The sequence below is a fragment of the Rhinoraja longicauda genome, chromosome 10, assembly GCF_053455715.1.
Source record: "Rhinoraja longicauda isolate Sanriku21f chromosome 10, sRhiLon1.1, whole genome shotgun sequence".
Taxonomy (NCBI): Eukaryota; Metazoa; Chordata; class Chondrichthyes; order Rajiformes; family Arhynchobatidae; genus Rhinoraja; species Rhinoraja longicauda.
Window position 1 is genome coordinate 10,845,527 of NC_135962.1, and position 27,646 is coordinate 10,873,172.

A 27,646-nucleotide genomic window follows, 5' to 3' on the forward strand; every position below is an offset into this window, starting at 1 on the left:
ATCCAGCAAAAATATTTGTTTGTCCTTTTTGTCAAGAATTTGCATTCATATACATTTTGAATAAAAATAGTGACCGTGAAAAGTACTTATTTGTGAAAACAATTGAAGTATATACAGCAGTTTTATTATTTATTACCCAAGAGATACATTATTGGAAGATTCGGAAAGTTGGAATACAAGTTCAGAATGAACGAGAAGGAAAAATTGCAGGGACTGCAGAACCTGTTTCCTTTCAGTTGAGTGGTCTGATTCATGATGGCCATTTTCTCAAAGGTGATTCCAGATCCAATTAGAACCTCACTGAGTGGAGCAGAAAAGTTAGAACAATTCCTTATGTAGATGCTAAAGATGCAAGTTCCCATACGACTTACGGGAGAAAGCACTGGCCAGTATGGTACTGCTACTTTTCAGCAATGAGCCCATTTCAATGTCATCTGTATGACTCATTGAGTTATATGCAATAAATTATTCTCTTTTTTAAACATAGAACAGTAAATCACAGGAATAGTTCTTCGGCCCACAATATCCACGCCAAACATGCTGCCAGGTTAAACTAATCTCCTCAGCCAGGACATAATCCATTCCCTGCACATTCATGTGCCTATCTAAATGCCACACCCATATCTGCCTCCACCACCATGCCTGGCAGCACATTTCAGGCACCACCACTCTCTGCATTAAAAACTTGCCCCTCTCACCTGAAAGCTCTGCCCTTTAGCTGTTAACATTTCCACCCTGGAAAGAAGGTTCTATCTATGCTTCTCATAATTTTATATACTTCTATTAGATCTCTGTACAACCTCCGGCGTTGTAGAGAATACGATACAAGTTTGTCCGACCTCTCCTTATGGCTAATGCCCTCCAACCCAGACAGCCTTCTGTTAAATCTTTTCTGCACCCTCTCCAAAGCCTTCACCTCTTATATTGCAGCGACCAGAACTGCACACAATACTCCAAATTTAGCCTAACCAAAGTCCTATAAAGCTGTAACACGACTTCCTTATTCTTATTTTTAATGCCCAGATGAATGACGGCACCTATGCTACAGTCCTTCTTTACCACTACAAGCATTGCCATCTTCAGGCAGCTATGGACCTGGACCCCACAATCCCTCTGTACATCAATGCTGTCAAGGGTCTTGCCATTAACTATATACTTTCCCTTGCATCTGACCTCCCAAAGTGCAACACCTTACAAGCTTGGATTAAACTCCATCTGTCATTTCTCTGCTCATTTCTGCAGATGATCTATATCCAGTTGTTTCCTTTGACTGCCTTCCTCACTGTCCACAACTTCACCCATTTTGGTGCTATCCACAAACTTACTAACCAACCCATTTACATTATTCCAAGTTATTTATATATGTCACAATACCTGCCTCAACCATCTTCCCGAGCATCTCATACAATGCACACACCATCCTCTGGGTGAACTAGATGCCCCTCAGGTTCCTACTAAATCTTACCCCTCTCACCTTAAACCCTTTAGTTCTACACAGAGGAAAAATACATTCTGCATTAACTCAATCTATTCCCCTCTTGATTTTATATACATCTATAAGATTACCCTCAGCCTCCTGCACTCCAAGGAATGAAGTCCTAACTGACCCAACATCTCTCTATAGCTCAAGCCCTTGAGTCCTGATAACATCCTTGTAAATCTTCTCTGCACTCTTTCTTGCTGCTTACTGAAATCTTTCCTTTTTGCAGGGTGACTAAAACCAAATGCAATACTACAAATGTGGCCACACCAACTTCTTGGACAATTCTAACATAATGTCCCCACTTCTATATGCAATTCCCTGACTGAAGGCGGTCAGTATGCCAAAAACCTCCATCTACCTGCGATGCGACTTCCAAGGGAAGATGTACTTCCACTCCTAGATCCCTCTGCCCTGCAATACTTCAAGGCCCTACGGTTCACTGCAAAGTTCCTGCCTTGGTTTGATTTCTCAAAATGCAACACTTGTCTGTATTCATCTCTATTAGCCATCCCTTGGCCCACTTGCAGAGCTAATCAAGATTCCATAGTATTTCTTGATAACCATCTTTTCTCTCCACGATACTAATTAATTTAGGTGTCATCTACAAATTTGCTAATCATGCCTTGTATATTCTCATCCAACTCATTGATAGAGATGGCAAAAGCAATGGGCCCTGCAAAGATCCTCGAGGTACACCACTTGTCAGAGTCCTTCAGTCCAAAAAACAACCTTCCACCACCTCCATCGTTTTGTATCCTACCATGAAGTACATTGAGGGAAGATATGCAAGGAAGTGTCTCAAACAAGGTCAAACAAGGTCAAACAAGGTAGAGATTGGGAACAAAGTTGTACTACAGACCACCTAACAATTAATAGAAGGTAGAAGAATGGATATAATTAAGATAAATAGCAAAGAGATGTGATTCAAAAATAGGGATATACTACTACGGGAATACAATGACCTGAATATTAACTGGGGATAGTCTTCACATAAAAGTTGAGGAGGGTAGAGTTTTTAAGGTGCGCCCAGCAGAGCTTTTTGACACAGTATGGAGATAGACCAATGTGGGAAGAAGTATTTCTGTTTATGGGACAAGATTTAGATGGATCAAAATTGTGGAAGTGGACTGGGGGAGCAAAGAGGCAAATTTCTTTAAAATAAAACAAGATCTAGCAAATATAGATTGGTATTATCTTCTTGCACTTAATTCTACATCGGCACATTGAGAGGCATTGAAAGGATAAATAGTGAGCGTTCGGGGTCCTCTTTTAAGGTCAAAAGGTAACAAGTCCAGGGAACCCTGGATGACAATAGAAGGTGTGAATAATTATACGACTGGAACAGGGAATTATTGAAACAAATGAACACAAATAACAACGACTGATGCTCTGAAATTCATTTGCTTCCTCAAACATTTAAGGATAAATAACAATAAAGGGGATTCTAGATGTACAGTGCTGTGGCGGCCCCTCTGTCAACCGATTACCGTACGCGGTCCGGTCGGGTTGTGCGACCACCAGTGCGTTTCGTGCCTCCGGATCTGGGGGGGGGTACTGTGGCGGCTCCCAAGGGTCGGGCCATACTACTACCGACCCCTCGGCACGGGAATGGACCAGTCCCGGGAGGCGGTCCTGGACTCAGGTATAAAAGGACAAGGTTTGGGCGCCAAGCCATTCCGGCAGACTAGACCCGTCTGAGACCCACGAACCAATAAATATACCTTCCCAAAATACCTGGCTCCTTGCCTTTATCAACACGCTACAGTGCCCTCCATGATGTTTGGGACAAAGACCCATCATTTATTTGCCTCTGTACTCCACAATTTGAGATTTGTAATTGTGAGAGAAAAAACCCACACGTGGTTAAAGTGCATATTGTCAGATTTTAATAAAGGCAATTTTTATAGTTTGGTTTCACCATGTAGAAATTACAGCTGTGATTATACATAGTCCCCCTTTTTTCAGGGCACCATGTTTGGGACACATGGCTTCCCAGGTGTTTGTCATTGCTCAGGTGTGTTTAATTGCCTCCTTAATGCAAGTAGAAGCGAGCTCTCAGCACCGAGTCTTTCCTCCAGTCTTTCCATCACCTTTGAAAACTTTTATAGCTGTTTATCAACATGAGGACCAAAGTTGTGCCAATGAAAGTCAAAGAAGCCATTATGAGACTAAGAATAAAACTGTTAATCAGCCAAACCTTAGGCTTCCCAAAATCAACCGTTTGGTACATCATTAAGAAGAAAGAGAGCACTGGTGAGTTTACTAATCTCAAAGGGACTGGCAGACCAAGGAAGACCTCCACAGCTGATGACAAAATAATTCTCTCTATAATAAAGAAACATCCCCAAACACCTGTCCGACAGATCAGAAACACTCTTCAGGAGTCTGGTGTGGATTTGTCAATGATCACTGTCTGCAAATGACTTCATGAAGAGAAATACAGAGGCTACACTGCAAGATGCAAACCACCGGTTAGGTGCAAAAATAGGGTGGCCAGGTTATGATTTGCCAAGAAGAACTTAAAAAAGCAACCACAGTTCTGGAAAAAGGTCTTGTGAACAGATGAGACAAAGATTAATTTGTATCAGAGTGATGGCAAGAGCAAAGTATGGAGGAGAGAAGGAACTGCCCATGATCCAAAGCATACCACCTCATCTGTGAAATACAGTGATGGCCTGGGCATGTATGGCTGCTGAAGGTAGTGGCTCACTTATCTTCATTGATGACACAACTGCTGATGGGAGTAGCATAATGGATTCTGAAGTCTATAGACACATCCTATCTGCTCAAGTTCAAACAAATGCCTCAAAACTCATTGGCCGGTGGTTCATTCTACAGCAAGACAATGATCCCAAACATACTTTAAAGTAGGGGCCTCCAAACCTTTCAGCATGAGGGCCACATTATATATTTGGCACATTTTTGCGGGCCGTAGGAAAAAATAAAGCAATGTCAGTTTTATAAATTTAATGAGGTTTATATGGCAACAAATAAATATTCAATTTTTAAAAAGAGGTTGAAATATTGGAATATATATATACCATAGTATACAATGATTTATAAAACAGAAAAAATACAGTGACCACCAGTGGGCATGCAGACAGTATAGAAATATCATGTGATATAATGGCAGAGTGACTCATGGGTGGGCACTCCACTAAGAAATCATTAAAATTTAAAATTATTATTAAGTCGGCAGCTGCATACAAGCCCTCAACTAGATAGCCTGCCTGACGCGTAAGTTTGGAAACTGCCGAGATTGGCCCTGAAGACCGGAGAACCGAGGAGGTGGGAGCCGTTGGCGACGACGGACACGATGAGTGTGCCAGTAGGAGAGGGGTAATGCCTCCAGCGCCTGCAAGGTCGGCTGCAGAAGGGTTTTCCCTCTGGAGACACAGGCGGTCGGTCGGGCGAGGAGAGTGTCGTCGGTCGACAGGCCGAGCCAGTCGAGGGCGACGGAGGAGGCCCTGCAGCAGCCTGGGGCTCGCCTGGATCGGGAGCCGTTCCAATACATCCAGCGTGCGGACCCGACTTTGGACTTTTTGTAAACATGTGCCAAAATATGGTGGTGACTTGTGCACGTGTGATCTATGTTAAAATAATTCCACTGTGCAGTGCACACGTGACAATAAACCACCATTCATATAGGCTGCTAAAAAAAAGTTCCCACGCTACCACATAACCCGCAACACGAACATGCTTGCTGCGGGCCAGATAAAATCTCGTGGCGGGCTGGATGTGGCCCACAGGCCACAGTTTGGAGACCGCTGTTCAAAAGCAACAAAGGAGTTTTTCAAAGCTAAAAAATGGTCAATTCTTGAGTGGCCAAGTCAATCACCCGATCTGAACCCAATTGAACATGCCTTTTATATGCTGAAGATAAAACTGAAGGGATTAGCCCCCAAAACAAGCATAATCTGAAGATGGCTACAATACAGGCCGGGCAGAGCATCACCAGAGAAGACACCCAGCAACTGGTGATGTCCATGAATCGCAGACTTCAAGCAGTCATTGCATGTAAAGGATATGCAACAAAATACTAAACATGACTACTTTCATTTACATGGCAGTGCTGTGTCCCAAACATTATGGTGCCCTGGAATGGGGGGGACTATGTATAAACACTGCTGTAATTTCTACATGGTGATACCAAAATGTATAAAAATGGCCTTTATTGGAATCTGGCAATGTGCACTTTAACCACATGTGAATTTTTCTGTTACAAATCTCAAATTGTGGAGTACAGAGGCAAATAAATAAATGATGGGTCTTTGTCCCAAACATTATGGAGGGCACTGTAATTATCAATTGTCTTCAATTTGTTTAGACGTCTTGATTATAAGTTATTCACATCACAGGGAAGCAGTAAATAAACAATACATTGTACTTTATTTGTTATTATTTGTTAATAAAGATCTATATTGACAAGTTTTTTTTCTTTCAGTTAAAGTCACATCGTCCATCTTTGATTTGATAGTAGGAGTATTTTCTCCTTCTCATCGCACCCCCTACCAGACAAGTGTAGATCACCTATCTCGTGCAGCTCGCCTTGCAATAATTACAGCAATCACTTTAAATTTGTCTAAATATTGAAATGTGTTAAGAGGGAAAGCTCACAAACTGCTAATATGATAATTGATGCATAATGACTGCATGAATATTAGAGAGGGTGCAGGCGTGGGAAGTGCTTTGTAAAATCTGTGGCAAGTTGCAGCAGTGTTTCATAGACTACAGACGTTGCTGCGACGTTGTGCCAGTGATGATGGGAGTTACTGTTCAAGGTGGTAGAGAGTGTCAATCAAATTGCCTGCCCTGTCCTGGATGGTGTTGAACTACCATTTCCAAAACTACCACATAAACTGGCAAAGTTTTTGTTCTGATAGAGCTGCAACAGCAACATCTCTCCAAAAATATAAAAAGTTCCTAGATATGTCCTGTCACAAATAGCAAGAAAAATCCATTGCAGTTAATTACTGCCTGAATCCCCTATCATCAATCTTTAGCTGTGATGGGAGGTTATATAATCAGTACTATAAAGCAGCTCTTGCCAATGATCCATCGAGTGATGTTCGATTTGTTCTACCAGTCTCCTACCTCCTAATTTTATTGCCGCCAAGTTTATGCAGAGGTCCTTCCTCGCTTACAACTGGAAGTGCAATAAATTTGCAACTCTCAACAAATAATTGGTTCCTAATCTAGGTCAAAATGGCACAGGCATAACCAACTGCATAATTCAGCCCTGCCCAATACAATTGTTCAAATTTCAAAAGAAAATACTTACAGGTCTAACGTCTCCACAGGAATTTGTGAACTGTCGTGCCAAACCAAAGTCCAGCATGAAACACTTTCTGCAGGTGCTTGGAAAGCGGCCCATTGCAAAGTTTGACTGAAAATTTAAAATAATATTTTGCTGTATTTAGTGAATAAATTGGTACAAACCTCACAATCACTTTCACAGTTACAAGTTAAAAAGACTTAGAATTATAGCTGTAAAGTTACACAGGATGAAAACATGAAAACAGGATGAAAAACTTCTGTGCACTGAGTCCATGCAATTGAAACACAATACCAATCACATTTTAATAACCCCACATTTCAACAGATGTTGGATAAAGTAAGTTACATATGTATATACATATATATATCTATATATACATACATACACAGCAAGGTCTCACAAATACCAACGAGATCTATGACTTGATAAACTACTTTTAATTAATGGCATAGAAGAATTGACTTTTGTATCGAGAAGCCAAAAGATGCTTACAAATCTGATTGATATCTGATGCTGTATAGTGTTCCTCATTAAAAAAAAAACTTGAGATGCCGATTAGGAGAAGAAGAAAATTTGCTGGCCATGGAAGGAAACAGAAGGTATTCTCTAACAATTTAGACACAAAGTGCTGGAGTAACTCAGAGGCTCAGGCAAAATCTCTGGAGAAAATGGACCGGTCATGTTTTGGGTTGGGATCCCTCTTCAGGCTGCTTGTAGTGGTGAGCAAAGAAAGCTGCAAGAGAGGTGGGGCAGCACAAAGCCTGGCAAGTGATAGGTGGATAGTTGAAGGGGGGTTTTGGTTGGACTAAAAGCCAGAGGTGAAAAGGCAGAAGGTGTGAGACAAAGGGGTTGAAAAGTTGCAAATGGTGAAACTAGAGAAATGAATATAGGTGGAAAGGGAGTCCAGGTGGGGGTGGGGGGGAGGTGAGAGGAGAAACCGGGGTGGGGGGAAGGGAATTTAAATGATTGCCAACCATTTAAATTCCAGTAGGCCTTAGCAGACTAAGCGCAATTGTTCGGCAAAACGGTTGCCAGGTCTATGCTTGGTCTCGCCGATATAAAGGAGGCCACATTGCGAACACTGGATGTAGTAGATGACATTAGAGGTGGTGTGAGTGAACCTCTGCTTCACCTGGATGGACCTCTGGGGTCCCGAGATGGATGTAAGGGAGTTGGTATAGGGACAGGTGTTACATCTCCTGCAGTTTCACCCACCAGTCTCCGCATCCAACACATCATTCTCCGACATCTCCCCACTTCCAGAGTGATTCCACACCTGTCATAACTTTCCATCCCCACATAACTTTCCATCCCCATCTTCACAGATATCCTTATTTCACTCATGCCTTCCTATCCAAACAACCTCTCCCAGCTACTTTTCCCTGCAACTACAGATATAACTTCTGTCCCTATACCTTCTCCCTCACCTCCATCCAGGGCACCCAGCAGCTCTTCCAGGTGAGACAGAGGTTCATGTGTACCTCCTCTAATCTCATCCACTGCATCTGGTGTTCTCGATTTGCCCTCTTTTACATTGGTGAGATGAAGCAGAGACCAAAGAGAAGATTCACCAAACACATGCGCTCAGTCCGCCATGGCCTGCTGGATCTCCCGGTTGCCAACCATTTAAATTCTTCTTTACTTATTGACTTTTTTGTCCTGGGCCTTTCTGCCCTGGACTTATGAGCAAGTCCTCATATTCCACGTGGTGAGCTTACAACCCAATGGTATGAACATAGAATTCTCCAATTTTAGGTAACTAACCACTTCCAGCATGATTCCACCACCTGTCATAACTTTCCCCGCTTCCAGCATGATTCCACCACCTGTCATAACTTTCCATCCCCCCTATGCCCCACCTGGACTTGCACCTGTTTCCTCACATTCCTTGCTCTTGCTTCACAATTGACAGCTCTCCAATCCTTTTGTCTCACACCTGTTTATTCATCTCTGGCCTTAGTCCAAGCACCCCCCCCCCCCAACCTGTATCCACACATCACATGTCTGACGTTGCCCTGCCCTCCTTTCTTCCAGCTTTCTTATCTCCCCCTCTCCCCAACCCACCACAATCAGTCTGAAGAAGGGTCCCATGCCGAAACATCATCTATCCATGTTCCCAGAAATAAAACTAAGTTCCTGGAATATTTCTAAGCAAAGGCATTCTTGTCTCAAATGGAGTCAAAGGAATAATTAACAGCAGTGCAATACAAGGTTCCAGGTAAATGGTCTCCAGAAGAAGTTAGTCATGGTTAAATAACCAATTACAGGTCTTTATCTCTCCCAGATCAATTTGCCCAACATTATATTCAATACATAATAAAAGTGAGAAAACAAAAGTGTTTTAAATTGCAGAGATGGGAACTGGGTAGGGGTCTTGGTCTTCACATCTCCTATCATATTACCTTTATAAAAGAGAACAAAGGTAATGTGAAGACCAAGGGAATCCAGAGTGACACAATGCTATCAATGCTGATGAATGTTTGTTAATAGCTGATTTGACGGTGAGTGTAAAACGAACTAGCCCATTCTACCACAAACATGAAAGATTAGTTAAATTAAATTTTGCATTCAATAAGCCAAGACACATCGTAAAAAGGTTGCACACCAAATGTTATTATTAAATTATCAGACAAGATTTTCTTTAAACTACCGACTTCTGTGTTTATAAGTCAGATGCATTCTACTAATTGCTTAAGATAGACCACACTCCTTGTCCAAAAAACATCCAATTACATAATGAAACTACTTACATTGTCTGCTTCAGTGGTTTCGCTATGGTAACTTATTCCCCAAATCATATTACACATCTTAATTATCAACACGTCATGCTTGGTTCAGTAAACAGATCTTGCCCAAGTCAGTAGGTTGTGGCAGCAACTAGAGAATTCAGCTTAATCTAGGCCAATGGCTCAAATCTTTCTAAATGAAAGCTTTGCTTACAGATATCACTAAAATTTGCACCCATCCTGTCCCATACCAATCAACAGATAAATATAGAAAGAAAACCAATCTCATTTAATAGGCAGGAAAATGAGACACAGTAGGATTACAGTAGTGGGTGAGAGACAGCCAAATGTAAATAATTATTCTGGTAGAAACATTACACACAGACTTGACAATGCACTTGATTTAAAATTTTAGAAAAAACAGGATAGGCACAGAACGCTGGAGTAACTCAGTGGGTCAGGCAGCATCTCTGGAAAAAATAGATAGGTGACGTTTTGGGTCAGGACCCTTCTTCAGACTGATTGTTGGAGGGATGGGGGGGATGCGGGAGAATCGTTCAGGGCCGGCAACAGATGACCTCACCTCGGTGGTTCTCTGATAGGCTAATTGTTGACTAGGGACAGTGTGATTCCAGGAGATACATCATTTCGAACTGTGGAACTGGTTAAATTAGTTTTAGTAGAAAAGGGGGGGGGGAGCGGGAAAGGGAGTGCATGTAGAAGTTACCTAAAATTAGAGAATTCAACATTCATACCATTTGGTTGTGAACCACCCAAATGAAATATGAGGTGCTGTTCCTCCGAATTGCGTGTGGCTTCACTCTGGCAACGGAGGCAGCCCAGGACAGAAAGGTCAGTATGGGAATGGGAAGGGGAGTTAACATTTAAATAAAACAGGATTGGGAATGCAATATTCCAAGGAATGGAATCTTCAGATGAGAAAGGGGAGAGAGGGGATGAAGTATAAAATAATTGATATTACAATATTATTGCAGGAGGGAGTTGATTACTGCAGTTATGAAGTAGGATACTGAGAGATCTTCAAATAAGGCCCTGAGTGGAGCTTAGGGGGAGCAAGGTGTCCGATGACTGAAGGACAGCGGACATCAAACCTTAATTCAGGAATAAAGGCAAGACTGAGTAAGGACAGACCAGTGAGTCGAACATCAGTGGTCGTGAAGTTATTGCAAAACATTCTGAAGATCAGGATAAATCTACACTTGGAGAGTTGGGGACACTTGGAGAGTTGTTTAGGGATAGTTACCACGGGTTTCTAATGAAGGAAATCCCATCCGACCATCTTGATTGTTTTTCTCGAGAAGATGACCGAGTGCGTAAACAAGAGCAGTGAGGTAGTTTTCAGACATTGACCTTTGACAAGGTTCCATGTGGGAGATTGATTTCAAAACTCCATAAGATCCAGGGCAATATTGGAAATTAGATCTGAATTTGGCTTGGAAGCAGAAGGTGATGGTCCAAGGTTATTTTTACCATTGGTAGCCTGTGACCATTGGTGTAGTATCTGGATTGGTGATGGCACTCTCACACTTTGTAATATATGTTAGCAATGTTCATCCGAATATAGAAGATACAATTAGTAAGTTTGTAAATGACATGAAAAATGACAGTTGTTGATAGTGAAGATAATCTTTGACTATGGAACAACACTAATAAGTTGGTAATATGGACATGAGATGGCAGATATAATTTATTCTTGATAAATGTGAGGTGATACAGATTGGGAGGACCAGTAAGGCTATGATAGACTGAAGTCAGCATGGTTTTGTGAAGCGGAGACCGAACCTGATAAATCTGTTGGAATTCTCTGAGGACGCAAATAGCAAGATAGACAAAGGAGTCAGTAGATGTTGTTTACTTGGATTTTCAGAAGACCTTTAATAAAGTGGTTTGGATAGAGTGGATGTGGAGAGGATGTTTCCACGAGTGGGAGAGTAAAGGACCAGAGGTCATAGCCTCAGAATAAAAGGACATTCCCTTAGGAAGGAGATGAGGAAGAATTTCTTTAGTCAATGGTTAAAATGTGGAATTCATTGCCACAGAAGGCTGTGGAGGCCGTCAATGGATATTTTTAAGGCAGAGATAGATTCTTGATTAGTACAGATGCCAGGGGTTATGGGGAGAAGGCAGAAGGGGTTGAGTGGTAGAGTTAGATCAGACATGATTGAATGGTGGAGTAGACTTGATAGGTCGAATGGCCTAATTCTGCTCTTATCACTACTGAACTTTTGAACTTATGAAGTGCCGCACGTGAAGCTGCAAAACTAGATGAGTCCATGGTGATTCAAGAGAATCAGGGGGCAGAAGTTAGTGGAGTTGCTATTTCTAGGGAGAAGGTGCTTGGGAAGCTAAAAGGTCTGAAGATGGTTAAGTCACCTGGACAAGATGGACTACACCCCAGGGTTCTGAAAAAGTAGCTTTCGAGATTGTGGAGGCATTAGTAGTGATCTCTCGAGAATCACTACAGTCAGGAGTGGTCACAGAGGACTGGCAGATTGCAAATACTACCTCACTGATCAAGAAGGGAGTGAGGCAAAAGGGGGGAAACTATCGGTTAGCCTTCAGTGGTTGGTAAGATTTTAGAGTCCATTATTAAGGGTGAGGCTGCCAAGTACTTAGAAGCACATGATAAAATATGCCGAAGTCAGCATAGTTTTGTGAAGGGGAGATCTTGCCTGACAAATCTTTTGGAATTGTTTGAGAAAGTAAATCGAAGGATAGACAAAGGAGAGTAAGTGGATATTGTTTGCAGTTGGTTTTTAGAAGACCTATGATAAGGTGCCACAGGTGAGCCTGCTAAACAAGATGAGACTTCACAGTATTAGAGGGAAGATACTAGAATGGATAAAAGGTTGACTGAATGGCAGACAGCAAAGAGTGGGTATAAAGGGGGCCTTTTCTGGTTGGCTGCCAATGACTAGTGGTGTTCTGTAGTAGTCGGTGTTGGGCCCTCTACCTTTCCCATTTTCTATTGTTTTGGATGATGGAATTGATGGCTTTGTGGCCAGGTTTGCAGATGATACAAAGATGAGTGAAGGGGCAGGTAGCGTAGAGGAAGCAGGGAGAACATGCAGTCACAGGGAGAAAGTACAAACTTCACACAAACATCATTGGAACTCAGGCTGGAATCTAGGTCTCTGGAGCTGTGGTCCAGCTGCTCAACTAACACCAAAGGAGAGAAGGCATAGATAGGGTAGACAGTCAGAATGTTTTTCCCAGGTTCAAATACGGTGAGAGGGGCAAAGTTTAAAGAAGATGTGTGGGTCAAGTTGGTGAGTACCTGGAAGGCACTGCTGGGGGTGGTGGTTGAAGCAGATACAGTAGTTGTATTTAAAATACTTCTGGATAGGCATATGGATATGCAGGGAATGGAGGGATATGGGTTCTATGCAGGTAGATAAGTGATGGTCTTTGCATCATGTTTATCACAGACATTGTGGGCCAAAGGACCTGTTCTTGTGCTGTACTATTCTACATTTCAGGGCAAAGAAGTAGGACAAGCTTGATTCCACCTACACAGAGGCATGGATTCAGCAGGCCGAGCAGTAAATGGCTGCCAATTCTTAAACTCAAGCCTGATAAACTTAAAACTAACTCACAACAGTTAATTCAGTTGCAACTGCTCTCCGAATTACTTACAGGTTTGATGTCCCTGTGAAGAAAGCCCACAGTGTGAATACTTTCTATTGCTTCAAGAATTTGTTTTCCCAGTCGTAGAATAGTGCTGATGCTGAAGGTACCTCTAGACTGGCTGCGACGTAGATCTGCAAGATTTCGACCCTGAAAAGAATGCAAAGAAATATTTATTAAAGACCTGAAAATATATTAATTTATATCCATTTTGTCACTCATGATAATAAATTCCTTGGGTAATTTAATTGTTCTATTTCGGTACATATGACAATTAAACACTCTTGACTCTCTCTCTTGACTCTCAATAGGCTTTTTTTTTCTGCACAGCAAATTAATCAGTGAAAATCAACTGGCTCAGTAATTTCAGTGGTCATCTCCAGACCTCTGTCTTCCTTTCGGATAAATTCACAGCCTCAACCCCAGAATATTTATTTCTTGACTTGCCTCACAATCTTGTTGGTGCTATGTTTATGGGCATTCAGTTTCTTTAAGGAAGGCTACAAGAGGAGACAAAGAACACTATTTTGGTTTGTTAGTTGATGCATTTGATTCTAACTTCTGAACATATTTTGCAAAATGCAAGAAAAACTTTAAGGTTAATAGATGGATAATAAGATTAGTACTTTTTTGTTTATTTGATTTTATTATGAGACCTATCCAAAAAAGCAAATTGGAACAAATACTTGAAGGAGGTTAACATTTTTTAATCCCTGGTACACTGGGGATATCCAGTCTCAATGCATTATCATTAAGGGAATTCCAATTGACCTTATTGCTCATCAGTTAGGGTAGAACTGACCTCCATTACTGCTCACTGCCTGGTGACCCACACTGGAAACACATGGACCCAATATCTGATAAAGTTTAAAGCATAATCCGTACAATTTCTCCATTTAAAAAAATGCTTCAACATGCAATCAGACATTCTAACTTTCCACATGCATCCTTGAGGGAGGCAACAGAAAACTTCAAACTAGTGACCTTCCCCATAGGAAATATGAACTGAATAAATCATCCATGAGATGGTAGAGTTGTGAAGTGCCTTTTTTAATCTCTTTAATTTGTCTCGAGTCATATCAGACAATGAAAGCCGGGGAATAAAATTCATGTCAGCATGGTTTGGCCAATGGAAAATTTCCTGGTAAATTAAACTGAAGGAATATTGCACCCAAATAATCTGTGCAAAATTTCTGACTCTAATACACTAATACATAATCTGGTCATAGCAATTACGTAAAACATGTGCCTAGAAAGTAGCTTTATACACTAGGGACTGTAAAATATGCAGTGAGTAGAATACAAATATCTTCAAGCTTCCTATTGTTTGGTGATCTCATCAGGATGTGGTAACAAAAGGGTTAAATCAATGGACAAGGAACCAGAGTTCCAGACCATTCATCATGAGGCTCAAGTTCAAATCTACCATGGTATTGGGTAGTTGGATTCAAGTAATTAAATAAAATCAATAATTTTAAATGTGCCTGTATAGAGAACAAGTGCCTTTGTTGAGAATGAAAGGATGTATGCAATGCACGCTGGGAGATTATGATTGTTAATGTTCATCCAGTGTGTGGAAGGTTCAATGGCACAGATGAGTCATGGCAAAAGGCAGATGAGTCATAAAAACAGAATGGGAAAAGGCCCTGCAGCCCTTCAAGCTCACACCAGCTATCAACCATCCGCTTAACACATCCTTTATTAATCCCATATTTTATTCTCCCCTTATTCTCAAACTTCACCCAGATTCTAGATCAAAGAACTGCAGATGCTGGTTAATACACAAAACGACAGTGCTGGAGTAACTCAGCAGGTCAGGCAGTATCTCTGGAGAACATGGACAGATAATGTTTCTGATCAGAAGGGCCTCGATCCGAAACATTAGCTATCCATGCTCTCCAGAGATGCTGCCTGATCTGCTTGAGTTTACTTTGTGTCCTCCCAGATTCTAGCACTTACTTAAACACGAGTAGAAAATAACAATGGCCAATTAACCTATCAACCCACACAGCTTTGGCATTTGGGAGGAAACCAGAGGACCTGAAGGAAACCCACGCAGTCACAGGCAAAACATGAAAACACCATGGAGTCAGCACCCAAGGTCAGGATTGAATCTGAGGTTATGGTGCTGTGGTGAAGCAGCTCAATTAGTTGCACCATTTTGCCACCCAATCAAATGAGGCATGTCCAGAAAACACATTGATGACCCTGGGCAGGGTGATTATAAAAGTCCATAAAATCGATGGATAAAAAAGTTGTTCATAGAATCTAAGGAAGAATGGGAAACTAGATCCAAAACTGGCTCGGTCACAGAAACAGAGTAATGGAATACAATTTATAGAATGGTGGGCCATTTCCAATGAGGATCCAGAGGACTCATCACTCATTTCCTTGCTGTTTGTAGTTTATGCGTGTGATTTAGACAAATGAAGAAAGAGACATGATAAAGTTTCCAGATGACATAGAAAGTGACTCACTGGCTGCCAATGCATAGGAGAAACTTAGATAGGCAACAAAGTAACATATTGTTTTAAATACAGAGCTTTGCATAATAAATGGAACAATACTGGGTGATGTGGAGCAACTTTCCATAGATTCTAAAAGGAAGCAGGACAGGTTGCTTCGGTGATTAAAATGACATAAGGAGTTATTTACTTTATGAGCCAAGGCATAAAACACAAGAGCAGGGAGGCTGAACTGAATATACTGTTTAGACCACAGCTGAGGTGGTGCATAGGGTTCCCTCACCACAAAACAAAAATGTACTGAACGTGTATATGGAATATATACAAGGAGGCTGCCAAAAACGGAAAAAATTAGCTGTCGGAGGAAAGAATGGATAGGTTGGGGTTATTTTCTTCAGAGAGAGGAGAATTAAAGGAGATTGAGATATTGAGAGGGGCCTATGTTGAGTGTCCCATTTCCTTCAGCATAGGAATGAAAAACAATGCAGATTTAAAGACTTTAGTTGAAATATTTAAGGGAGGACGAAAAATTTACTTCAACCAAGGGTTTAAAACTCATTGTCTAAAATGGCTGTCAACACATTTACAACGTACTTGCTTGTCAATTTGAAGACCAGTAACCTGCAGGACCACAGATCTGGTGGGACTGAGCTACATAGTTATTTTTTTACTTGCATCTATATAATAGATCAAATTTGTTGCCTCTGCAAATAAAGTAACCGCAGAGATGAAATCCCAAAGCAATTAGGTTTGTAGACCTAATTTCATTGACCTCTGTAAAATGTTGCCAAATGTGCACTGGTTGGATGAGTAAGTGGGATACCACAGAACTAATGTTGGCAGATGATTGATATTCAGCGTGGACTCAGTGGGATGAAGGACCTGTTTCCATGGTATATTTCAAAACTAATTTGCAAACTATGATGAAAAGGGTATTTTGCATGATACCAAATAAAACTTTGAAAAATCCTAAAGATGTATTTATAAAAGATACATCAAGCCTCAAAATGACCAAGGTTTTTTGTATTAAATTCCGTAAAGCATTTCATGAGATCCCCAACAGGAGACAATTGGCAAAAGTTGAAGCAGATAGAAATGAAGGCAAATTAATTACCTTGCTTGGAAACAGGGTGAAAGGTAGAAAATAATTTCATGGTTTGCGTACAGTAGGGATCTGCCTGAAGATCTTGGCGATTCTGAAACTGTATGCATCAATCAAGCTACTGAACCCATTAAGTAAAAATTATTGATGGCATCCACACCTTTCAGTTTGCTGCACATGTGCCCGTCAATTGCCTAACAGAGTGAAGCATCTTTGCCATTTGATCCTGCTGATAAGTAACAAGCTGCGATTTGCAGTTCTCGACATGTTTCTCGCAATAAGAAGACACCCAATCTTTTGGTTGCTTGGCCTTTGGCTTGGTAAAGTATATTTAGCATTTATACAAAGGGCTACTTCATCAGCATTTAAGATATCACCAGGATTCAATTTTGTAATAAATTCTTGAATATGTTAGTCATTTAGATTTGAAGTAGCTGAGGATAAGCCTTCACCATAAAGCTGCTGTAGACGGGATTATGTCACATTTTAAAATGTGAGAAACAACTAATTCGGCAATATTTAGTCATTTTCTTTGCAAAGCTCAGCTTTCTCCACCAAGTCTTCTTTTGTTCAGGCTATATACGAGTCAAATATGGACTCAAAAAGCTGGAGTAACTCAGCGGGACAGGCAGAATCTCTGGAGAGGAATGGGTGACGTTTCGGGTCGAGACCCATCTTCAGACTTCTGAAGAAGGTTCTCGACTCGAAACATCACCCAATTCCTCTCCAGAGATGCTGCCCATCCCGCTGAGTTACTCCAGCTTTTTTCGTCTATCTTCGGTTTAAACCAGCATCTGCAGTTCCTTCCTACACATATATGCGAGTCAGCTTTGAACACTAAAAGCCCTAACCTGAAATATTTGTATTTTGCTTAATTCTGGAGTTAGTATTCCATTCTCCAATCTCAGAATCTTCCATCATTGTTTTCAGTATTCTTTATCCAGTATATTAAGTGTGACCTCAAACTCTGCCTGCATTTCTTTGTGTTCTTACTTCACCTAATGCTTTCAGTATCTTGTATGTGGTTTCCTGTTCTGGGAAGTTTTCTTTTTTAACATAGTTTGCCATGATTTTCATCTGCATTTAAGGGTTAACTCCAAAGCTCTAAGAAAATTAGTTCACAGAAATTGATGACACGAATGTATTCCACTGAATGCACTCTGTACACTTAAGCCTATTCAATGAGTTCAATGCATTTTGCTATGCCTACTGTGACAGCAAAAACGACAACTAAATGATGGTGGATGGAACATTAAACACCAAAGATTTCAAAACATGTGGGTTATTCCAAATAGAAATTAATGGGTTGGCATAAAAGACTGCTTGTCATTTTATCAGTTTTTTTCCTCTTGGCTAAGTCAGGATAGGTGCAATTGAAAAGATAGAGAAATGGATCACAACTTTATGTAGTTAACAAAGGTGGGATGTTAACTTAGGATGTCAACACAGGCATACTGCAGCAAATGGATTTCAGGGTAGGCAAATCCAAAGCCATTCATTTTATATCTAAAAGAAAAATACAGTATCTTCCAAATCGTGAAAAGCAAAAAGCACTGGAGATTGAAACAAATCTGAGCTTTTAACATATACGCATCATTAAAAAGTCATGGACACATACAAATGGTTATCAATTTGTTGATTGATTGCTCCTCTTTCTAATCAGTGAGTTCAGCAGGAGGAGGTCAAAGTTATGCCTTTGCTAGACACACCTGGTAAAACTACACCTTCAGTATTTAGAGAAGATCCAGACCTGAGGGAGGATACATTTGCATTGGAGGTAGTGCAAAGTCAACATAACAATTTGATAAATTATGTGTGGCAATTACATAAAGAACAATTGTAATTTGGGAATTTAGGAAGTTATGGGATAATATTAGTTTAAAAGTTTTCCATATATTATTGAAATTCATGAGTAGGAGAAATTAGTCTCTTTAGTTAGGTGGTTGGATGACAAATTAGGGCCAGGCTTTTCAAGACCGGTGAGGAAACACAGATTTTGAATATCAATCCGAAAATGAAAATTAAAGGCAGGTCATTGGATGGGTTTTATGTCTTAAAATTTTTATTAACCACATGTATAGGGAATATGGGGAAAAGATGAATATATGGAGCTATGCAACATATTAGTTAGTGAATAATGGGATGACTAATGACAAAAAGCCAAGCCTATTTCTAAAAGGTAGTTCTAAGTCATTTTATTAGACCAATTGGGAGGTCATGTTGCAGTTGTATAAGATGTTGGTGGGAACACATTTAGAATATTGTGTTCAGTTCTGGGCACCATGTTATTGGAAAAATATTGTCAAGCTTGAAAGGGTTCAGAAAAGATTTGCGAGGATGTTGCCATGAGTTATAAGGAGAGGTTGAGTTGGCCTGGTCTCTATTCCATGGAGTGCAGGAGGAGGAGGGGGGATCTTATAGAGGTGTAGAAAATCATGAAAGGAATAGATTGGGTAGATGCACAGTCTCTTGCCCAGAGTACGGGGATTGAGGACCAGAGGACATAGGTTTAAGGTGAAGGGGAAAAGATTTAATAGGAGTCTGAAGGGTAACTTTTTCACACAAAGGGTGGTAGATGTATGGAACAAACTGCTAGGGGAGGTAGTTGAGGCTGGGACTATCCCATCGTTTAAGAGACAGTTAGACAGGTACATGGATAGGACAGGTTTGGAGGGATATGGACCAAGCCGCAGGCAAATGGGACTAGTGTAGTTAGGACATTGTTGGCCAGTGTGGGCAAGTTGGGCCGAAGGGCCTGTTTCCACACTGTATCACTCTAAGTAGAAATTCATTATTGTTGTACTGATATTATGAGCAGGGAATTCAACAAACAATTTAATAAAAAGGCTGGTGTGATGTAAAACAGCCCCATGAACAGCATTCTTAATTAGTGATGGAATCATTCCGAAAGGAGACTGACCCTTTGTGTGAGCAAGAAATCAATCAAAACTAACTATTCTTTTTTTGCGACCTTAATAATATTATGAATAAGGTATTTCGAGAATAAGGTGAAAAACTTACTAATAGCACAAAAACTCACCTGCAGCTGCATAACAACATAATTAAACTGGTCATTTCTTCCACAGCCAATAAATCTACAAACATGATCCTTCCCTAGTGCAAAAAAGGAGGAAAAAAATCATTAATAGTTCCACATAAAAATGTGTGTAAAATCTGGGGGAAGAAATGCATCCATTGAAGAGCCCTTACACAATCTATCCAATAGCATTAATTTAGTATTGTCATTGTTCACTCTTCAGATGATTAAACAGTATGATCATCCAATACCACGCAGGAAATTATCATTTATAGCCAATGGATTACGAAATGACAACAGCAAGAATGGAAGACTTATGCATGAAGTGCAAGGATCAGAATTGAAATAGCCTTTCATCATTGAATCCAGAAGCATTAGTCTGAGCACATGCATACATTTCAGAGTTGAGTGAAATGTTTTTATGTGTAACAATTTCTGCATTAATTTTCTCACCAATACTTTGTGTTTTTCTCACCGGTTACAAAGAATAAAAATCTGCAGATACTGAATTAGAAATCAAAAATAATTGGAGATACTCGGCATATCAGGCAGACAGCATTGTGATAAAAAGTGATCAAACATTAATTCTGTTCCATCTCCACAGCTGCAGCCTGGCATGCTGAGTAACTCCAGCCATTTTTAGAGCTTGTTGAAACTCAGGTTAGACACAACCTCTGCTATTTTAGCACCTTTGAACATTATATGCATCATTTTGCCAGCAATAAACCAACACTGATGCATCCATGAAATGTAAAGCTGTTAACCAAATAAATTCCCTTTTCCTTAATAAATTGTTAAAGTAGATCAATAATTAAAACCATTTTATAATCCAGATAATAGGACACAGCTTCTGAGTACTTGTGGATAATCTACACCAATTTAAAAATGTGCAGGAAGGAACTGAAGGATGCTGGTTTACATTGGGATAGACACAAAATGCTGGAGTAATTCAGTGGGCCAGCCAGCATCTCTGGATAGAAGGAATGGGTAACATTTCGGGTCAAGACCTTTCTTCCAATTTAAAAATGTCAGGCTCACTAGTCTGTAGTTCCCATTCTTTTCCTTGCAGCCTTTCCTAAATAGAGGCACAACATTAGCCACCCTCTAAGTCATAGAGTCAGAGTGATACAGTGTGGAAACAGGTCCTTTGGCCCAACTTGCCCACACCGGCCAACATGTCCCAGCTACACTGGTCCCACCTGCCTGCGTTTGGTCCATATCCCTCCCAACTTGTCCTATCCATGTACCCGTCTAACTGTTTCTTAAACGTTGGGATAGTCCCAGCCTCAACTACCTCCCCTGACAGCTCATTCTATACACCCACCACCGTTTGTGTGAAAAAGTTACCCCCTCAGATTCCTATTAAATCTTTTCCCATTCACCTTGAACCTATGTCCTCTGGTCCTCACTTACCCTATTCTGGGCAAGAGATTCTGTGCATCAACCCGACTTATTCCTCTCATGATTTTATACATCTCTATAAGATCACCCCTCATCCTCCTGCACTCCAAGGAATAGAGACCCAGCCTACTCAACCTCTCCCTATATCTCAGACTCTATTCCTGGTGACATCCTCAAATCATCTTGGAATCCTTTCAAGTGTGACAATAACTTTCCGATAACATGGTGCCCAGAACCGAACATAATACTCTAAATGCAGCCTCATTAACGTCTTATACACTGCAACATAGCCTCCAACTTCTACAATCAATACCCTGACTGAAGGCCAATGTGCCAAAAGCCTTTTTGACCACCTTATCTGCCTGTGACTTGACCTTTAAGGAACCATGCACCTGCACTCATAGATCCCTCTGCTCTACAACACTCCCCAGAGGCCAACCACTCAGAGTAGGTCCGACCCTGGTTAGACGTCTCAAAATGCAACACCTCACATTTCTCTGTATTATATTCCATCAACCATTCCTCAGCCCACCTGGCCAATCGATCAAGATCCTGCTGCAATCTTTCACAACCATCTTCACTATCTGCAAAACCACCCACTTTTGTATCATCTGCAAACTTGCTAGGTCATCCAGCAACTCACCTGCGGCTATTAATGATACAAGTATCCTTGCCAGGGACCCTGCAATTTTGTTCCTAGCTTCCCACAACATCCTAGAAGATACAGTGCCCTCCATGTTTGGGACAAAGACCCATCATTTATTTATTTGCCTCTGTACTCCACAATTTGAGATTTGCAATAGAAAAAAAAAAAATCACATGTGGTTAAAGTGCACAGTCAGATTTTATTAAAGGCCATTTTTATATATTTTGGTTTCACCATGTAGAAATTACAGCAGTGTTTATACATAGTCCCCCCCCATTTCAGGGCACCATAATGTTTGGGACACATGGCTGCACAGGTGTTTGTAATTGCTCAGGTGTGTTTAAATGCCTCCTTAATGTAGGTATAAGAGAGCTCTCAGCACCTAGTCTTCCCTCCAGTCTTTCCATCACCGTTGGAAACTTCAATTGCTGTTTATCAACATGAGGACCAAACTTGTCCCAATGAAAGTCAAAGAAGCCATTATGAGACTGAGAAACAAGAATAAAACTGTTTGCGACATCAGCCGAACTGTAGGTGTACGAAAATCAACTGTTTGGAACATCATTAAGAAGAAAGAGAGCACTGGTGAGCTTACTAATCGCAAAGGGACTGGCAGGCCAAGGAAGACCTCCACAGCTGATGACAGAAGAGTTCTCTCTATAATAAAGAAAAATCCCCAAACACCTGTCCGACAGATCAGAAACATTCTTCAGGAGTCAGGTGTGGATTTGTCAATGACCACTGTCCACAGAAGACTTCATAAACAGAAATACAGAGGTACACTGCAAGATGCAAACCACTGGTTAGCTGCAAAAATAGGATGGCCAGGTTAGTTTGCCAAGAAGTACTGAAAAGAGCAACCACAGTTCTGGAAAAAGGTCTTGTGGACAGATGAGATGAAGATTAATTTATATCAGAGTGATGGCAAGAGCAAAGTATGGAGGAGAGAAGGAACTGCCCAAGATCCAAAGCATACCATCTCATCTGTGAAACACGGTGGTGGGGGTGTTATGGTCTGGGCCTGTATGGCTGCTGAAGGTACTGACTCGCTTATCTTCATTGATGATACAACTGCTGATGGTAGTAACATAATGAATTCTGAAGTGCATAGACACATCCTATCTGTTCAAGTTCAAACAAATGCCTCAAAACTCATTGGCCGGCAGTTCATTCTACAGCAAGGCAATGATCCCAAAAATACTGCTAAAGCAACAGAGTTTTTCAAAACTAAAAAATGGTTAATTCTTGAGTGGCCAAGTCAATCACCCGATCTGAATGCTCAATTGGGTTCAGATCGGGTGATTGACTTGGCCACTCAAGAATTAACCATTTTTTAGTTTTGAAAAACTCTGTTGCTTTAGCATTATTTTTGCTAAAGATGGCTGCAAGCATAAGCTAAAGATGGCAGAGCATCACCAGAGAAGACACCCAGCAACTGGTGATGTCCATGAATTGCAGACTTCAAGCAGTCATTGCATGCAAAGGGTATGCAACAAAATACTAAACATAACTACTTTCATTTACATGAGATTGCTGTGTCACAAACATTATGGTGCCCTGAAATGGTGGGACTATGTATAAACACTGCTGTAATTTTTACATGGTGAAACCAAAATGCATAAAAATACCCTTTATTAAATCCTGACAATGTGCACTTTAACCATATGTGATTTTTTTAATATTACAAATCTCAAATTGTGGAGTAAGGAGGCAAATAAACTAATGATGGGGCTTTGTCCCAAACATTATGGAGGGCACTGTACTTGATCATGTCCGCAGGGATGTATCTACAATTATGCGTTTTAAGACCTCTGTTGTATGCACTCTTTTACCAGCTTCTGTAATATGGACTCTCTTCAAGACATCATTATTAACTTCCTCAAGTGCCCTTATCATCTCTGTCTATTTCCATGGTAAATACAGATGAGAACTCTTCTAACACCTTGCTCATCTCCTGTGCCTCTAAACATAGATGGGCTTGTTATTTAAGGATCCCTTGTTACTGTTTTGCCCTTATTATGTGTAGAATCTCTTTGGATTTTCCTTTGCTTTCCATATCCTTTGTCCTCCTGATTTCCCCCTCAAGTCTATTCCTACAGCCCCTATACTCAAGAGATTAATTTGATCACAGCTGCCTATAGTTGACATCTGCCTCAATTTTCTTAACCAAGATCTCTCTTCTTCCAGGGTTCCGTACTCCTGCCAGCATTGATCTTCACTCTGACAGGAAAGCACTGGCCCTGAACTATCCCTATTTCACCTTTAAACTCCTCCTGCTTACCAGATATCCTTTAGCTGCAAACAGCTGTACCACTTCCTCTCTACCTGGATTCAATGTCATGGCTTAAATGTCATCATATTCTCCTTTGGATCTCTCAGAGGAACATTGTGAACTAGCCTATTCACTTTGATAGAATTATTTTGCATCACAGTGAAAAGCATTTCATTTTAATGTATTTGAAGCATTTCATATTTATGTATTTGCAACATTTCTTTCCATAAGCTGTGTTTCTTATGCATTTATCACAATATTTATATCAAACTGCTGTTTGTGTTTGTTTGGAAGCCTGAATATAATTATACCCTCTGTTCATCCAACTCATTAACTGATGATATTTGACAGCTTTCAATACCTACCTACATTTGTTGTGCTCAGATTTAATCTTAGGCACTTCTCAATACTGCATCTCAAATTCCACACAAATCCCTGTCACAGATTAATAAGTCCCTCAGATCACCAACGTTAACATGTTCAGCTATCAACTTCAGTTGATTCAGGTGGATGTGAAATGCCTCTCAATATGCCAGGTGTCTCTTGAGTAAAACATGGAATGCATTCAACATACCAAAGCGTAGAGTGCAGCAGATATCCCAAAAGCTTTGGGTACCTCTTCCAGCATCTCATTGATGGGCCTCATTGCTTTCTGGAGCAGTTTATCCAAGTGATCAATCACAGGCATCACCATCTTTCATTTATCCTTCATTATTAGCTATTAATTCCACTCATTGGTCAAGTTATTTGAAGGTGAAACTGCCATGACAGCTTTACCAGCTCCTTTCTCCAACAGGTCAACAGTGTACTATCTAATGGAAGAAAACTAGTCCTGGCACTTCCAGGTCAAAACAGTCTTCATTTCTGACAAAAGGCCTCAGAATACAACACAAGGAGCATGAGTTGGCAATCAGGCCCTTCAAACCTGTCCCACCATTCCATATGTTCATGCTGATCTATATTGGCCTCAACTCTTATGTGCCATTTCACCATATATTCAATTATCAAAGCTTTAAAAACTTCTAATGATCCAGCTTCCACCACCCACCCTAGCAAAGAATTCCAGCGATTCACCTCCCTTTGTGGGAAGAAATTTTGACATGCTTCATTTTAAATAACCTGGCCCGACCTTGCAGTTATGTCCCTTTGATCGAGACTTTCCCCAAATGTGAAAACAGTCCAAAGAAAGATTTGGACTCCAGAATGATATAGATGGTTTGAACAATGGAGCAGAAACAGAAAAAGGTAGGAGATTCAGCTCTTTAAACTTGGTCCAATGGAACAACAGAATGCTACGTCCACCTCTTGTACTGCCCATGGACATTTTTTTCTAATTATGTTTTGCACCAATGTCGTATTTTGTGCATCGTTCTTTTAGGAATTTTGTGTGCAATTTATATGTATAATTTATATGCAGTTTGTTTTGTGTGTCGAGTCCATGTGCCTGATGATGCTGCTGTAAACAAAATCTTGATTTCTTGATGCCAGGAAACCTATCTCTTCATCAAGTTTATTCAGCGACAGCCTCCATAGCTTTCTGCAATACAGATTTGCACATGTTCATTCCTGCTGGAGAGATGACATTTCCAATATCACTCCTAAATGTTTTACTCAATACCTTTACAGTCACCCCGTTCTAAACCACAACCTCAGTCAGGAAAAATATCCTCCCTACATCTAACTTACCAAACCCGTTGAAAGTGTCCATCATTTCCATGAGACCCCTCATTCTTCCATTGTATAACAAATGCAAGCCTAGTAGATCCTATCTCTTCTCATGCAGCAGTCCTGCGTGCCACAAAATAGTTTGGTCAAGCTTCATGGCACTCCCTCTTTGGTAAGTATAGCTTTCTTTAGGCATGAAGAGCCACACACACAGGACACTGGATGTCAACTCATAAAGGGTCTATACAACAGTGACACGAGAAATGAACCTTAATCCAGGTTGTATAAAGTACGTCAATGGTTCTTTATTATCACGTTACCACAGTGAAATTCTTGCACCCACTGTCATATTTTGGCTCCATTTACAAAGGAAAAAGAAAAAGTCAAAAGTCCAGTCCAGATACTGGATGCACTGGAGCACCCCTGATCCAGGCAAGCCCCAGGCTGTTGCAGGGCCTCCTCCACCACCCTCAGACTGCTCAGCCCGCCAACAGACACCCCTCTCCTCGATCGACCATCTTTGTCCCGAGGGAACCTCCAGCAACCAACCTTGCAGGCGCTGGAGGCAATATCCCGGTCCCTCTCCTACAGGCCCATTCCGTGCATCCATAGTCGCCAGCAGCTCCCTCCTCCTTGACTCTCCAGTCTTCGGGCCCGAACTTGGCAGCTTCCAAGCTTCCCCTGCAGGTTGGTCTTTGTTCACGGCAGCCGGGTCCATCCTTGTTCTTGATGGCCCACTGGGATGTTAGTAGTGGCCGCCAGCTCTGTTCTTGTTCTCGGCAGCTTGCTGGAATGTTCATGGTGATTGCCAGGTCAGTCTTTGTTCACGGTAGCCACTGGGATTTTCAAGCCCTTTGATCCAACTTGTCCATGCTGAGCAAGATGCCCAATAGAGGTTGTCCTAATTGCCTGCGATTGGCACATATCTCTCAAAACCTTCCCTTCTCATGTACCTGTCCAAATGTCTTTTAAATGCTATAATTGTTCCTGCCTCTATCACTTCCTCCGGCAGCTTTTTTCACATACCCACTACCATGCGTAGAAAACACACTCCCCTACAAATCATTCCACTCTCACCATAACCTTATGCCATCTAGTTTTCAATTTCCTGTCCTGGGAAGAAGATTTGTCAACCACCTTCTCTGTGTCCCTCATGATTTTATAAATCTCAAGAAGGTCCTTCGCCACCCCTCCGCCTCCTTTGCTCCAGAGAAAACAGTCCTAGCTTATCCAATCTCTCTTTAAAACTCAAAACCTTCTATTCCAACCTTGTGAATTTCTTTTGCACTTCATCATGTCCTTGCTGATAGCATGGCAACCAGAACTACACACAATACGACATGTGTGGTCTCACCAACAGCTTGGACATGACACCTGTAACATGACAATCCAACTCTTGTACTCAATGCCCTGACTGTTGAAAGCAAGCATACCATTTGCCTTCTTCAAAACTCAGTCTAATTGTGTCATCGCTTTCAGGGAACTATGTACTTGTATCCAGAGATCACTGTACTACAACACTCTTCAGGGCTCCTGCTCTTTAACTTCTCAAAATGAATCACTTTACACTTTTGAGTTAAATGCCATCTGCCGATACTTCGCCCACATTCCCAGTTGACCTAGATGCTGTGGTAACCTTAAGCAACTAATGAAATATTGATAGATATTAAAAAAAACTATTTCAATTAGATTCATCTGAAATATGTTACCTTAACCTGAAAAAGAAAACCAATTCAATTGAAATTATAAAGCAGTTCTATAAGATGCAATATATACACAAAATATAGATTGTGTTTTGTACATGAGTATTCAGTGTGGCTACAATTTTAAATTCAAATGAATGATTACTTAATTTTTTAAGAGTTTCTACTAATTAAATGATTTTGTCGAATCATACAACACAGAAACTGGCCCTTCACCCCC

General features: G+C 40.9%; 1 protein-coding gene across 2 annotated transcripts in view; it reads right to left on the reverse strand.

Moving 5' to 3' along the window:
• LOC144597200 (tau-tubulin kinase 2-like) overlaps positions 1–27,646 on the reverse strand; it is a 169,315-nt gene that overhangs the window by 84,064 nt on the left and 57,605 nt on the right. For both annotated transcript variants that reach the window (XM_078406200.1, XM_078406199.1), the window contains exons 4-6: positions 19,743–19,816; positions 13,145–13,285; positions 6,765–6,869 (exon numbers count right to left, since the gene is read on the reverse strand). In XM_078406200.1, coding sequence (XP_078262326.1) covers positions 6,765–6,869; positions 13,145–13,285; positions 19,743–19,816 — 320 coding nt within the window. The remainder of the gene's footprint in view (positions 1–6,764; positions 6,870–13,144; positions 13,286–19,742; positions 19,817–27,646) is intronic.